Consider the following 15,863-nt stretch of genomic DNA (forward strand, 5'->3'; position numbering starts at 1 on the left):
CACACAGCAGACACTCAATAAACCATTGATTGACTGACGAAACACTTCTCTTTCTCTCCCTAAACTCTCAACTATTCTGACTGACTTGGTTAGAGTCCCATTTTAAATGGGTCCCCTGTTCCACCTGCTCTACACTATTTGAAAACGATTTTTGTCCGCACCCCCCGTTAGACTCCAAACTCCTCGAGGGCAGGGAACGTGTGTACTCCGCCAAGCACTCAGTACATCTTCTAGCACCCAGTAGGTGCTCAATAACCGCCACCGCCCGATCTGCTTAATGGCGATTGTATTTAACTTTGAAAATAGGTAATCTATGAGCCCAAAATGCCATTAGTAGGGGAAAGAAGACACTGGGAAAATTAAGGATTTATATGTGAACGCTTTAAAGAATTAAATTCAAAATACATTATTGCTATTTGATGACTCACTCTACTATGCACTGCTTTTTACAATATTCGCATCTTAGAAAAGCAGCGTAGCCTAGTGAATAGAGCAGGAGCCTGGGAGTCGGGAGGACCTGTGTTCTAGTCCCGGCTCCGCCCCTCGTCTGCTGTGGGACCTCGGGCGAGTCACCTCACTTCCCTGCGCCTCGGTTGCCTCGTCTGTAAAATGGGGGATTAAGACTGTGAAACCTACGTGGGACAGAGACAGTTTCCCACCCAATTTGCTCGTATCCACCCCGGCGCGTAGAACGGAGCCTGGCACATAGTGAACACGTCACGAATACCCTTATTATCTTGGCCCGTCTAGGAGATCCTAGAAATGCATTAATGCACATCTTATAATTTCCTATAGGGATGATCTAGACTCTTTTTAGGGGGCTCTTTGGCCAAACATTCCATCGTAACGGAACCTGTTAAGAGTAATCGCTGGAGCACGATTATATCGATTTCCATACTCTACGTATTTATTCATTCATGCATCTTCCCATACTCTTTGCTAATCCCAGTCCTATCTTTATTCTTCCTCCTGCTTCCCATGACATGTTAATCATTTATGCCAGTGTGTCATCATTAGCGTGTAAGCGTTTGATGTCAGGAACTGGGTGTTTTTCTTCTTCTATTGTACGCTCCCAAGCACTCAGCACGGTGCTCTGCACCCAGCTGGGGCACAGAAGTAGTGATTGATGATGATAATGATGATGCTTGAATCTATTAAGCGTTTAGTACGTGTCCAAGACTGTTCTAAGTGCTGGGCTAAGTTCATCAGGTGGGACAGAGTCCCTGACCCACGCTGAGCTCACAGTTTAATAATAATAAATAATAACGATGGTATTTCTTAAGCGTTTACTATGCGCCAAGAATTGTTCTAAGCGCCGGGGTAGGTACAAGGTAATCAGGTTGTCCCGTATGGGGCTCGCAGTCTTAATCCCTATTTTACAGATGAGGGAACTGAGGCCCAGAGAAGTAAAGCGACTTGCCCAAGGTCACACAGCAGACAAGTGGCGGAGTAGGCGAGAGAACGGGGATTGAATCCCCCTGACAGATGAGGAAAGAGAGGCACAGAGAAGTGAGGCGACTCACCCGAGATCACAGGTGGCCCAGTGGGCCATCACACGTTCATTAGGCAAGTGGCCTAGAGGGCAGAGCACGGGCCTGGGAATATCCCAAAGGATATCTGGGTTCTAATCCCAGTCCTGCCACCTACCTACTGTGTGACCTCGGACAAGTCACTTAACTTCTCCGGACGACAGAGGACCTGGGTTCTAATCCTGGCTCTGTCAATCGCTTGCTGTATGACCTCGAGCAAGTCTCTGTGCTTCAGTTCCCTCATCTGCAAAATGGGGATTCAATACCTGTTCTCCCTCCTACCGTGAACAGGGTTATGCCCACAGTAAATGCTCAATAATAATAATAATGTTGGTATTTGTTAAGCGCTTACTATGTGCACAGCACTGTTCTAAGCGCTGGGGTAGATACAGGGTAATCAGGTTGTCCCACTTGAGGCTCCCAGTCTTCATCCCCATTTTACAGGTGAATACTACGGATTGACTGATTGATCGTGGGTAGATAAAAGGTAATCAGGTCAGGCACTTTCCCTGTCCCCCAAGGGGCTCACAGTTCAAGTGGGAGGGAGAACCGGTATTTAATGCCCATTTTACAGATGAGGTAACTGAGGCTCAAAGACGTGACTCGCCCAAGTTGCCAGGGCTACGGGGGCGGGGTCATTAGTCACGCGTTTAGGGGGTGCGGGCTCAAAGGCATGGGTGACGCAGCTGTGGGATGGGGGAGAGATAGGCTGGGGAGATGAGACATTAGAGGGATAGTGTGAAGGTTTCCGAATTGAGAAATAGGGTGGCCCGGTGATCAGAGCACGGGCCTGGGAGTCAGGAGGACCTGGGTTCCAATCCTGGCCTCATCACTTATCTACTGTGTGACCTCGGGCAGGTCGCTGAACTTTTTATTTGGCATTTGTTAAGTGCTTAGTAGGTGGCAAACACTGTTCTAAGCACCGGGGTGGATACGAGTTAATTCGGTCGGAAACGGTCCCTAACCCACATGGAGGGCAGAGTCCAGGGAAGAGGTAGAACGGGAGAACCGAGGCACCGACAAGTGACGTGACTTGCTCAAGGTCACGTGGCAGGCAATTACCAGCGGTAGGATTAGAACCCAGGTCCTCTGACTCCAGGCCCATGTTCTTTCCACCAGCCCATGCTGCTGCTCCATACCTGTTTACCTCTTCTGAAAAATGGGGTTAAAGACTGTGAGCCCCATGCGGGACAGGGACTGTGTCCAGCTTGTATCTACCCCAGCGCTCAGTAAAGTGCCTGGCACATAATAAGCGCTTAACAAATACCATTAAAAAAAAAACCACCTGGCGTTTGAAAGCTTTTCAACCCCTTTGCATGCAACATATATGTACCTCTCTGGGCCTCAGTTACCTCATCTGTAAAAAGGAGAATAAGACCGCGAGCCCCATGTGGGATCGGGACTGTGTCCAACCTAACTTGCATCTACCCCCAGCAGCGCTTAGAATGGTGCTTGGCACATAGTAAGCGCTCAACGAGTACCGTGATTATCATTATTTTGTGCAGAGACGGTTCCCTTACGAAAGATCACAGTGACAGCCGGCTCCCAGCTTTAGAAAAATGACTTTAATCTCTCTGGTAACCTCCTTTGGTTTTCGGTTCCCACCCCAGTGACTGTACGGTCTAGCACAGAGTGAGCACTTTAACGAGCACCGCCTTCGGTTCTTCGGAAAGCCAACGCAGATGGCGCCGGGCCACGAAGATCACCAAACTCAGAGCGACGAGGGGAGGAGAGCGGCCACGATGGCGGCGGAAAACGAGGCCCTTGCGGGCAGAGGTGGGTCTCACAAAACCGAAAACACAAACACCCTTCTGGCTTACGCCCGCTGATGAGCTACAATGCGGACGAGGCCTTCGAATCAACCGTGCGCTTTAGATTCCCGTACAAAGGACTGAGTAAGACAATGCGAAGGTGTTTTTTTTTCTCTTTTTACAGGTTGTCCGAACAGGTTTCCGTTTTCCGTCGTTTGTGTATAAAAAGTATCAAAATCTTTGTGTCTCCAAATCTATTTACAGGCGGCGAGAGCACAAGGTGATCGCTACACCAACCGTTTTCTCCCCGTTCGCCGCCGTGCACACGGTGCACCGGCTGAACCCACGGAACGTCCCGACTCGACGGGGCCCGGGAAGGTGAAGCCGACGTTTCCGGCCCCGGACGGTCCCCCCCCCCCCCCGAGACCCCGACGTCTGAGATGGAACACCCTGCTTTCCTGCCCCGATAAGAATGGAAACACCCTGGCGACCCCGTACGCATGGAGGCTTTATCCTCTAAATATTATCGCGTCGACCGGCCGTCGAGGAGGACGAGAAGGGTCCGGGATTCTCCTGTTGTGACCCCTGCCCTCACGACCCTTTGCCCACATAGAGAATCTAGTCTCTAGACCGCATTCTTTCAGTCTTTCCCTCCCTCACTTGCCTCGCAGTTGGGGAAATCACTTCGAAGCCTGGACTAAAGCCCATGGAAAGTGTTAGAGATAAGCCCACTGCCCTGACTTGGCTCTCTCTCATTCGGGACACAGAGAGTTCGCGCCCAGGAGTGCGAGAACCATTCCTACACGGCCCCGGCTGCGCTTCCCGCCTCTCCTTCGGTGGCGACGTTTTCCGAAGGACGGCTCGGGCCGAGGAAGGAGAGGGAGGAATACAGAGGCGCGGAGGCGTCGCAGAGGACGGACCGGGCGTCGGAGTCGAAGAGCGTCTGCCGATGGAAGTTAGATGACCAGGTCAGGGTGCCACTGGGCACCTGACCCGACCCTGTTGGGCAGGATCAGTCCTCCGGGGACCGACCGAGAGGGAAAGGAAAAGTCTGGACAAGATGGGAGCATTGTTTGGGACAGGATGTTCCTGAGGAGCTTGTTGTTCCCGACTTGACTCTGTCAGGAGAAGGCCCAGCTGTAAAACGGCCGATCCTCTCTGCGGGCCCGCTCTGGAAAACTAGGTTCCCGCCGGGGAGGGGGTCAGCAGTTTTGGAGGGGCGCGGTGGAACCGGCGAGAGCAGGGTGTGAGGGAGCCATCTCGACCCCATTGCTCAGGACGGGGCTGATGTGGGACTACATCGAGCCCTTTTTTCACCAGACGGGCGCGTCGACTCGGCGCTGTTTAGAAATCGATGCGATCCCGGAACTATCTCTGGGATATCTGAAACTAGGACTGGGTTCGCCGGTCCAGACACGGCAGGAGGATCATCCCCAGTGACCCCTCCACCTCTCCCACCCACTCGGGTGTTGGGAGGGTGACTGAGGACAGAGATGGGTATACCGAGTCTCCCGGTGGGGGTGTCCCCGCCCCCGGCTTATCCGAACCCCTTCCTGCACAGGTGGAATAAACATTTTAGATCCACGCCCCGTTAGCTCTACGCCAGGGAGTGAGCGCAGGACAAAGAAGAGCCGTTTGCCCCTTAGACTGCTTCTCAGAGACGGTTCGGGAAACCAACCGGGGAATTCTCCGCCTGCTTCCGAGGCCCCCATCCTCAAACGGGACAACGAGCTGAGCGGGCTGTTGTGGGATGCGTTCCCCAGCATGGGATCATGTGAGTTTTGATTTCTAGAGTTCGTCCTAGTCCCGGGACATCCATCCACCAAACGATCCATCAGTCGTTCTGCCGCCTTTCCAGCCGGGGACTGGGTAAAGTTGAGTTTCGGGAAACGGACGCGGTATTCGCTTCCCCGACCTCCTTGCCGTCACTGGGAAAACTAGGCAGTTTTGGAAGCAGCTAACGGAGAAATCCAGTTGTTTGTACATAGCTATAAATTATATATTATAAATTATTGATTCATATTAATGGCCATCTCCCCGCCTAGACTGCGAGCTCGTTGTGGGTAGGGAACGTGTCTCCACAACTTCATCGTATGGAACTCTCCCAAGTGCTTAGTCCAGTGCTCTGCACACAGTAAGTGCTCAATAAATACCAGTGACTGATCCACTGATTGGTTTGGACGAGAACCGCTGTTTTTTCACCTTCTTATTTCCCTCCTCACCACTCCCACCCTCCTTTCTTTTTCCATCCTTGCACGCACAACTTAAATAAACACGCTCCATAGGAGACGGTGGAGATTCTGCTCCCTTAAATGCTCCCTCCCTTAATCCCTTATTTATTGCACCTCCTCTGCTGCTTGAACGGTCTAAACCGAAAGGTAGCCGTCGTGCTGGGGAGAAGGCCTAGAGACTGTAAAGCAAAGTGCCCGGGTGCTAAACTATTCTAGGTACGTGAAAAACCAAGAGACGGAGTAGATGGAGGAAACGTCTCACTCGAGCATGGATGACCCAGCGGCTGAGACGGTGGGCGTTCTAGGGCCCGACGGCTTCGGGGTGGGCGCGCATCTCGCTCTGAGACCCTCTTGGTCCGCCACGCCTGGGCTCCTTAAAGCAGGACGTCCTCGCTTTGCCGCTCAAATATCTGAGCACCTCCCCCTCCCCGAAATCCTCCGTGAACCGTTCGGTGAGGAGGAAACAGAAGACGAGTTAGAGAAAAGTTCACCCCCGCCCTCGGGGGGGGATGCAATCTGCGGGGACTTCATTCCTTGGGTCGGTGTCATTAAATTATCAATTAATAAAGACTCTCACAAAGAGAAAAGAAACCCCACGGCCTGCGGGCAGCACGGAGCGCTTCCGTGGAGAAATGTATCTTTACAAATATACAAATTCAGAGTCCCGTCGCTTATGTACAAAGCAGTAAACCCATCCCCACAGATATCCGTGTCAGGGTGCAAAATCCCGCTCCGCTCGGCTCTTTCCTTTCAAATAGGATACTGAGTTTGATCACTTTGCCTGGCTCGGGCCATACTGGGGTGAGAAAACCCATTCCTCTTAAATGGAATTGTTTCTTTCTCCAGTAGAGGACCAGGGCAAGTTAGAGACTCAGTGTCACCCCCTCCGGATACCATTTCCTGAGCTGGATTCTCCAAGACTCCTGCCATTCTCTGATGGGAATTCTGGGCCCTTGGAAAGCCCCGGTTAACTCTTTCCTGAAAGGCAGAGGAGCCTCCAAGGGCCCCAGTTTGCCAGGGGGGAGTCGAGCACCCGGGGTTTTCGCGGGCCGGGCCCGTGGGGGAGAAAGCTCAGAAAGCTATCGGGTCACTCGTACGAGGACAGGCGTCAGGCCGCTCGCGTGAAGGGTTCGCCGACCATCAGGAGGCCTGGAAGGAGTTAATGAGGAAAGGCCCCAGCGACCGGCCTCCGGTTTCCGAACCTGATTTCCACCAACTCCTCCGTAGGCTTAAAGTGCCTCTGCCCGGCCAACACGGCCGCATCGCCGAAAAGAATATTTACTGTTCTTGATCTCCGAAGGTGTCCTCCTCTCTGCTGTGCAGACCCAAAAGCCTAAGCCCGGAGAGTTCAACACACCTCAAAATAAATAATCTCACCTCCCTAATGTATTTACAAGCCATTTTGGTATCTGAAACATGTTAATAAATAGTTTAAAAGTGGGGAGGGAGGTATTAGAGGGGCCTGTCTCTCTTTTGTTTTAACTTAAGGGGTCGGCTAGTCACAAAGCCCCCCCGCCTTATTTACAAAAGCCTCAGACTGACTCTGAAGAGTTCCACGTGCCTTTCCCCCGGCCCAGGGCCCTCCTTCGAAGGCCGGTCCGGGCCTCGTCCGTTGTCCGTCGTGGCAGCCGGGTCAACCACGTATAAAATATTATATCTACAAAACTCTCCCATCCTTTGGGCGTCGGCGGTTCATCGCGACTCTGTGGTTACCTTTCCACGACATGAATGATTAAAAAAAAAAAAGGGTGTTCCCCCGCCAGAATAACCCTGAAAGGAAATCCTTGTGCCCGTCCAGCTGCTCGAAGTCCGTTCGACGCCAGCGATTGTCACACGGGTCTGGAGGTGGGGTCTGACCTCAGGGGAGCCCGTCATCTTCCAGGCTTAATGCCACCCGCTGGGGAGACAAACGAGATGGTCAGGGACCCGGAACGCCCCCCGATCTGGCAGCGTGGTCTAATGGATAGAGCCCGGGCCCGGGAATCAGAAGGACCTGGCTTCTAATCCCGGCTCCGCAACTTGTCTGCTGTGTGATCCTGGGCAAGTCACTTCACTTCACCGTGCCTCACTGATCTCATCTGTTAAATGGGAATTAAGTCCGTGAGCCCCACGTGGGGACGGAGACCGTGTCCAACCTGATTAGCTTGTATCTACCCCAGTGCCGAGAACAGTGGAAAATAGTAAGTGCTTAACAAATACCAGCAGCAGCAGCAGCAGCAGCCCATAACAAGCTTGCAGTCTAGAGGGGGAGGCAGACGTCAATCTAGATAAATAAGTAATGTGTAATATATATTTAAAGACGTGAACATAAATGCCGTGGGGCTGGGGATGTGGCAAATATCAAACGTCCACAGTGCTTGGCACACAGTAAGCACGTACCACAATTCTGATCATTAGAGAAGTTACAGGCCAGCCTCTCATCTCTCTCACATCTCTCGCGCCTCCAGGACGGGTCCACACGGAGGGCCTGCTGGCCTCCCAAACGCACCGTCAGAACTGCCTCAGTTCCCTCCTCTGTACGACGGGGATAGAGGACCGTGAGCCCCGCGTGGGAGGCCGACTACGTCCAACCTGATCAAGTCTGCAGCTACTCCAGCGTTTAGTACAGCGTCTGGCCCATAGTAAGCGCTCAACAGAAACTGAACAAAAAAATCCAAAACAAAACCAGAACTCTCCATCTTCCTTTCTGACCCTACTGCTCTCCACAACTTGCCCATCCCAGTTTGTGCCCTCACCACCTTCCCTGCTCCCAGACCTTGTAAGCTTGGTGTCTCAGTTCCATTAACTCGGCCATTTTCCCTCTCCAGTATTTCCCAGATCTCTCCTTCCTCTCCACCCTCACAACCGGGAACCTCGGTCTAAGTCCTCATCACCTCCTAGTTGGATCAATCCATTCGGCTCCTTACCGGTCTCTCTGCTTCCCGGCTACCGGTCACACAGCCACCTACATCATCGTCTCCTAATGCCGTTCGGAACTCATCACCCTCCTCTTCCCACCACATCCCCAACCTTTCTTCATCTTGGTCTGCGTCACACAAAAACTCCCAGCCTCAGTTCTAAAGTGTCCCCTTACCTGTCCGCTCTTTTCACCCGCTACTCTCCAGCTCACCCTCTCTGCTCTTCCCAAGCCAGCCTTTTCCTTTCGTTTCACTCTCCACTCTCCATCGCTCAGAGCCCTTCCCCCGCGTGGAACTCCCTCCCACTTCAAAACCGTCCAACTACATCCTTCAGCATCTTCAAACATCCTCGCGTCCAAAACGGGACTCCTTAATCTTCCCCTCCACAGCCCGTCCGCTCGTGACTCTCCCATCGCCGCAGACGGCACCACCAGCCTCCCCGTCTCGCAGGCATGTAACCTCGGTGATTTCCTTAACTCGTCTCTCATTCAACCCACATATTCAATCTGTCACTAAATCCTACCGGTCCAGCCTTCGTAACATCACTGAAATCCACCCTTTCCTCTCCATCCAAACTGCTACTGCATTAATGGAAGGACTTCTCCTCTCCCGCCCGGATTATCGTTATCACCTCCCCGTCTCCTGTCTTTCCCCATTCTAGTCCTCACTTCACCCCGCTGCCCAGATCATTCTCCTACAAAAACATTCAGTTCATGTTTCCCCACTCCTCAAGGACCTCCAGTCGTTGCCCATCCACCTCGGCATCAGACGGAAACTCCTTACCACTGGTTTGCCCCCTCCCACCTCAACTCGCTGCTCTCCTTCTACGGCCCAGCCCACACACCTCACTCCTCGATCTCCTCGATCTCGGCCCCGACCTCTCTCCCTCTCGCCTCTGGCCCGGAATGCCCTTCCATCCTGACCTTCAAAGCCTTACTGAAGGCAAGCCTCTTCCAAAGAAGCTTTCCCTGACTAAGTCCTCGTTTCCTCTTCTCCCACTCCCTTCTACGCCATCTTTGCTCCTGGATTTACCCCCTTTATTCACCCTTCGTCAGCCCCACCGCACTTACGTACATATCCATAGTTTATCTGTTCCCATTAATGTCTGTCTCTCCCTCTAGACTCTACCCTTGCTGTGGGCAGGGAACAAGTCTACCAACTCTGTCACACTGTACTCTCCCAAGAACTCATTCCAGTGCTCTGCGTAAAGTAAGCGCTCAATAAAATATGACCGATTGATGGACTGATAAAGTCCGGATAAAGTGCCGGGGCAGACGAAACTCAATCAGATTGGACACAGTCCCTGTCCCACCCTGGGACTCACAGTCTAAGTAGGAGGGAGTAGGACATAATCCCCATTTCACAGCTGAGGTAACGAAGACCCTGAGAAGTTAAGTGACTTGCCCGAGATCACACCTGCCCGGTGAGCGGCGAAGCCAAGATTAGAACCCAGGTCCTCTGACTCTCAGGCCTGCACTTTTCCGCTAGGCCACTTGCCTCCCCCGTGAGACCGTAAGTTCCTTGAGGGCAGGAACCTGGGCATTTACTTGTAAGTGCACATTTCCAAGTAAGAAGTAGACGCAGTAAGTGCTCAGGCCCCTGCTCTTGCCACTTGGCCCTGCCGCACCTCAGTTCCCAATTCCTTCTGGCTGGCGGCCCCCAGAAAGCCTCCCCCGGGGGTGGTATCCGGCGCCCCCCCGCCCCGGGGCAGTCTGGGGAGCCGGCCGAGGGCCACTCACTGCAGGATAGACGTGTCCAATCTGGGCAGCTCGCCCGATGTGGATCTCGTCCTCGTCCTCGTCCTCTGTGGTCTTCCTGTACACGGGGTTGTCGAAGTTCATGCTCTTGGTGTTCTTCCGCTTCCAGTTCCTCCAGATGAGGTATCCTCCTAGACACAGCAGGGCAATCCCCACTAGGGACAGGGACGGAGGGCAGACGCTTTAGAGGGACCTCCGGCTAATCCACCCCTGTTCCCCGGGGCCCCCTGCCCCTCCCGCCTTTCCCTCTAACAGAGCAACTCTTCCTGGGAGACTTCCCATTCCTCCCACTCCAGCCCTGTCCTTCTTCCTCTCCCATCCCACCCCGATTCCCTACTCATCCCGCCCGGGTTCCTCTCCCTCCCTGCTCATCCCCGTCCTCCCTAGCCCCCGTCCCATCCCGAGAGCGGGGGGCCACGGAAGCCCGACTCACCGACGGGGACCACCGCCCCAGTGACGGCGGCCGTGATGGCTGAGTCCAACTTGCCGGCTCCGTTCCCATCTGGAAAATAGTTTCGGGCCCGTGGCACCCACCACCCGGCATCTAACACGACCGACCCGCCAGCCCGGCCCTTCCACAGTCTGGGCGTCCGCTCCAAGGGTGCGTCTCCTCGTGTGACTTCGTCGCGACTCGCTTCTGGCTCCCTCTTGGGCTCCGTCTATCTCTCTCCCTCGGACTTGCTTCCCTCCCTGACTGTGCACGGCACTACGTTAAGCGCCTGGGAGAGTACAGTACTACAGAGGCGGCTGAAATGATTGCTGCCCACAAGGAGCTTACGGTCCACGGAAGTAGACGGACCTTGTGATCGATTACAGATGTGGGAAATGGCAACGCATAAGTGTCACGGGGAGTGAATATCAAAGTGCATAAAAGATACAGATCCAAGTGATTCAGAAGGGAGAGCAAGCAGGGGAAACGTCGGGGAAGGCCTCTTGGAGGAGACGTGATTTTAATGAGGCTTTCAGGTTGGGGGAGAGTGGCGGTCTGTCAGATACGGAAGGGGAGGAAGGTCCGGGCCAGAGGGTGGATGTGGGCAAGGGGTCGGCGTCGAGATGAGACTGAGGCACAGCGAGTAAGTTGGAGTTAGAGTGAAGCGTGCAGGCTGCGCTGTAGTAGGAAATCAGCATGAGGCAGGAGGGGGTGAGCTGACTGCGTGCCTCGAAGCCGACGGTAAGGAGTCTCTCTTTGCTGTGGAGGAGGAAGGGCAATAGTTGGAGGTTTGTGAGGGCGAGCCAACTGGTTTTTGTGAGGCTGGTGCGGCCTCTCTGCCCCAGTAGTCCAGGGCTTTAGCGAACGTGGCGGGAGGTTCGCTGCACCAGAGGATGCTGGGAGCGAAAAAGGGTCGATTCCCTAACCCCGCCGTAAGGCCGAGGTCAGCCCTCCGGCCAGGGGAGCCGATGAAATGGAAGAACGTTTCGTTTCTGGCTTCGGTTCCCAGCTGGCAGGTGGGTGTTGAAATCTTCGGAAATGCACATTTTGTTGAACGATCTGGAGTGATTAAACAAATCGCCCCCGGGATTCTGTTGCTTTTGGGAAGCGGCATGGCCACGTGAGAGGAGCGCAAGACCGGGAGGCGGGGGGCCTGGGTTCTAATCCCGGCTCTGCCACTTACCCACTGTGTGGTCTTGGGCAAGTCACTTCACTTTGCTGGGTATCCGTTTCCTCCTCTGTTAAATGGGGATTCGATACCTGAGCTGGCTGGGAGCCCCATGCGGGCTAGGGACTGTTTCTGATCTGTTTCTTGGCACGTGGTAAGTGCTTAACAAGTGTCATTACTATTGTTAGGAACGCCCTGTAGTTAGCAAATAACCGAAAGCATTTTACCCCTTTCTCCACCAACAAGAGACCACCTTTTTGGGTGCCCAGTGATGACTACGGGTCCCACGTCGGTCTTTTCAGCCACACACACACACTCAGAGGTGACGTCACCGTCGGCGGTGTCCTTTTCTAATCCAAAGGCCAACTACGCAGATCGTTTTCTACGGTTTCCTCCGCTGGGTCACGACGGACCGAGCCTTCCTCGGATAAGGGGGTGGCGCATTTCCAAATGGCGCCGAGCCCGGGACGTCACGGTTCCCGCCGAGGCCCGAGCGGACGCCGGAAATGGTGGGAGTGTCTACGGTCTGGGTTTTCCCAGGGGTGCGGCCGGTGCCCCTTGGCTGGAGTTCTAAACCCGCCCCCGAGCCCATTCCCTTCGGATGAGTGGGGGGGGTGCGTGTGTGCACACTGGCTCACGGGGCGAACTCTGGCCCCCGCGGTCGGAGACTTTTTGGGCTCTCGATCGGCTTCCCCGCTAGCCCGCTGCGTCCTTAGCTCTAGCCCAGCCACCAGGGGTCCATCCCGCAGGGAAGGGAACGCGAGCCAGAGTCCCGCGGTCTCCACGTGGCGACGTTTAAAATGGCGGAGGGGCCCGAGCCTGGCTGGGCTGGGACGGAGCGGCAGAGGGAATCGCCGAGGGACTCCACCTCTTTGGGGCACCAGATCTGGGGGAGGGGGACCGTGACGGGGAGCGGGGCGGGGAAGGGGAACCACAGTCGGGGTAACAACTGAACCTCTCCTGGCCCGGCCCAGGACGACTCTTTCTCCCCCCGGCTCCCTGCCCTCCGCACCCTGACGGCGGGCAGAGAGGAGAGAGCGCCCATGTCCTCACCGTGCCTGGAGACGCTGTAGTTTCCGGGAGTCGGGATGGCCGGGGCCGATGGGCTAGCCGGGGGGGGAGCCGGGCAGCCCCCCGGCCTCTTGTGGCGGACTCCGGGGCGTCGTGACGCCGGGCAGCAGGCTGGCACCGAGGGCGGGCGTGGCGGAGGAGGGGCCTCTCCCCGGAGTCGGGAGTGACGCCGGAGGCGAGGCAGCCGGGGCAGCTGGAGCCACTGGAAAGCACCACGCGGGGCCCGGCTCGCTCTGGCTTCCAGAAGGCCTCCCACCCCCAGGGACTGCCCCGCCGAGGAGGGGTCGGGGTCCAGGCTGGCACACGGGGCCGCGGAGCAGAGCCGTCCGTCACCTACCGGAGGCGGTGGCGGAGCACAGGCTGCGGGGCGGACGGAGCGAGGGACCCCGGGAGACGCGGCAGGCCGGGGGCGGGGGGTAAGGGAGAGAGGCTACTCCGAGGCCACTCTTACCTCTGTAGCACCTCTTCCTGTCCGGCCCCAGCCACAGGCCGTCGGGACACGCGCAGGTGTATTTTGGGGAGCCGCTGGAGACCTGGGGGGCCGGGAGACACAGGTACTCACAGCCCCCATTCGTCTGGGAGCTCAGATCGCAAGCATCTGGGGCTAGGAGGAAAAGAAAGCAGCTTAAGGAACCTACTGGGTGCCCCAGGGGCGGGGCACCCCCACCCTGGCAACCGGGAGAGGCCACCCCAAAACTCTACTCCCTCAGAATTTGGTCCTTTGCTTCCTAAATCGGGTCCCCGTTTCCAGGTGAGGAAGCACAGGCGCCCCCGCCTACTGGGGGCCACCGGGGCAGCAGATACCGGCTAGCGGCGGCCCCGGGTTCTGGGCCCAGTGGGCGGACCGGCTGAACGCACGGTCCGGGACCTCGCCCAACGGGGCGGAACCGGAAGCGCAATGGGATGCCGGTCCTGGCTCCGGGTGCCCCACCCGTGGACCTCCCTTTCCTCAGCTGGAAGAGGGGACAATTCATCGAACGTTCGCCCCGTCTCGCCTCCTAAAAGTGGCATGAAGGCTAATTTCATGGAAAACGAAAATTCTGACCCCAGAGACGGGTGCTACGTAAATTCAAGAATCATCCAAGCCAATTCCCAGGTCGGGAACGACGTCGAGAGGTCATCTGGTCCATCTCCCTGCCTCCGGGCAAGTGAACGGCCGGTGGAGGCCCGGGGAAGGAAGCCCCACCCCTTTCCTCAAGCCCCGCTCCGGGGTCAGGCTGTCCTCCCTTCGGTTTACGGCTGTGACGTTCTGAAAGGCCGCAGGTGGTGGGTTCTTGTGGGGGAGGGTCAGAGCGGTTAACGTCGTCTCTGCAACCCCAGCCAGCCCCAGGGATCCCACAGCGCCCCGCGGCCCCCGACCCCGGGCCGTGCCCTGAGCAAACCCAGCAGGGGTCAGATCACCCCATCCCTGACCGTTCTGGGGTTACCTGGGGCTTGGGATGCTGCACAGGTAGAACAGTAGGTGCCAGAGGACGGCGGGAGCCAGCCGTGGGGGTCGAGGTGAAGTGTGTGTGGGCGCCCCGGGTAGGAAGGCGCCCCCACTTACTAGGAAGGAGGGAGCGGGGGCCGGGGCCCGCAGGGCAAGGCCTCTGGGCCTTGAGGAGGCAGACCGGGGGTGGGGTGGGAGGTGACGAGGGAGAAAGCAGCGGAGCAGACACGGCCCGTAGGCCGTAATCCCTCTCCGGACTGAAAACTCGTCGCAGGGAATGTGTCTGCTATATTGTTCCACTGTACTCTCCCAAGTGCTTAGTACGGTGCTCTCCACACAGGAAGCGCTCAATAAATATGACTGACTGACATGGAGGGGGACAGGATGAGATTCTAGATCCGTCTATCCGTCCGCGTGTGTCTCTGACACCGGCAGCATCCCTGAGTCCCCGGCAATGACTCCGATCTCCGGCAGCGGCTCTTTTCCGGCCTCTTCTCTTCCTCATTTCTAACGCCACCCGCAGCCCCCGCTCAGAGGGCCGGCCGCACTACCTAACGCTCACCGGGACACGGAGCTGCCCACGGACACGGAGATCGCTCCCTGTCGAACGGCCTCAGCCGGCCCAGGACCTCGAAATATCGGAACCACTGCCTACTTTTTTTTTTACGGCATTTGCTAAGTGCCGACTATGGGCCAGGAGCCGTACTAAGCGCTGGGGTAGATAGATACAAGATGATCAGGTGACGTGGAAGGGCTTACGTGGCAGTGGAGGCCAGAATAGGTTGCGGAGATGAGAAATTAATCGGGGCAGCCCTCGCGGAGGAGCAGTGATGCCAGAATGGTTTCGAGGAGGAGGAGAGTAGCGGTTGCCGGATGCGAAGGGGGAGAGAGTTCCAGGCAGGAGGGAGAGTGCAAACAAGAGACTGGTGACGGGAGAGGGGAGAGCTGGGAAGCAGAGGGAAGTGAGGACCGGAGAGAAGGAAGACCGGAGGCAGGGAGGCCAGCGAGGAAGCTGAGACGGTAGTCAAACCGGGATCTGACAGGTGCTTGGACAACTGTGGGGGCCATTTGGATGGAGAGGAAGGGGAAGGTTGCGAAGGAAGAACCGGCGGGATTTGCTGATCGAATCTGCGGACCGAAAGAGCCGGAGGAAGCAGGGATAATGCCCGTGTGATCAGCTTGAGGGATGGAGAGGACGTTGGCAACAGTAATGGGAAAGTTAGGAAGATGAGAGGGTTTGGGAGGGAAGATGAGGAGTTCAGTTTTGGATAAGGGACACCACTGTTCCTCCTGAACCAGGGATGGGAAGGCGAAAGGCAAAAGTAGGAGGGAGCACAGGGAGTGTGGCTGCCAACTCTGTTATACTGTACCCTCCCAAGCTCTCAGTACAGTGCTGGGCATCCTGTAAGCGCTCACTGAATGCCACCGATGATCGGCACGGTCCATCGGGGTGAAGGGGGGAACGGCTGCTTTGGCTTGGAAATGGATCCCCTCCTTTCCCATCCTTTCTCATTTGTTCATTCATTCAATCCTATTTATCGAGCGCTTCCTGTGTGCAAAGCATTGTACTAAGTGCTTGGGAAACCACAATATAACAATA

The 15,863-nt window shown here is 55.9% G+C and overlaps 1 protein-coding gene across 4 annotated transcripts in view; it reads right to left on the reverse strand.

Moving 5' to 3' along the window:
* Nucleotides 1-6,089: 6,089 nt before the first annotated feature.
* The window catches only part of LRP8 (LDL receptor related protein 8), a 130,628-nt gene continuing 120,854 nt past the window's right edge, over nucleotides 6,090-15,863 (reverse strand). For 2 of the 4 annotated variants that reach the window (XM_029082342.2, XM_039914475.1), the window contains 4 exons: nucleotides 13,286-13,367; nucleotides 12,817-13,036; nucleotides 10,599-10,667; nucleotides 10,207-10,320 (listed from right to left, as the gene is read on the reverse strand). In XM_029082342.2, coding sequence (XP_028938175.1) covers nucleotides 10,297-10,320; nucleotides 10,599-10,667; nucleotides 12,817-13,036; nucleotides 13,286-13,367 — 395 coding nt within the window. In that variant the 3' untranslated portion in view covers nucleotides 10,207-10,296. Of the gene's footprint in view, nucleotides 7,409-10,147; nucleotides 10,321-10,598; nucleotides 10,668-12,816; nucleotides 13,037-13,285; nucleotides 13,439-15,863 lie in introns of those variants that run through there. The other 2 variants (XM_029082343.1, XR_003765720.1) reach the window with 2 other exon arrangements.

The sequence above is a fragment of the Ornithorhynchus anatinus genome, chromosome 17 (assembly GCF_004115215.2).
Source record: "Ornithorhynchus anatinus isolate Pmale09 chromosome 17, mOrnAna1.pri.v4, whole genome shotgun sequence".
Taxonomy (NCBI): domain Eukaryota; kingdom Metazoa; phylum Chordata; class Mammalia; order Monotremata; family Ornithorhynchidae; genus Ornithorhynchus; species Ornithorhynchus anatinus.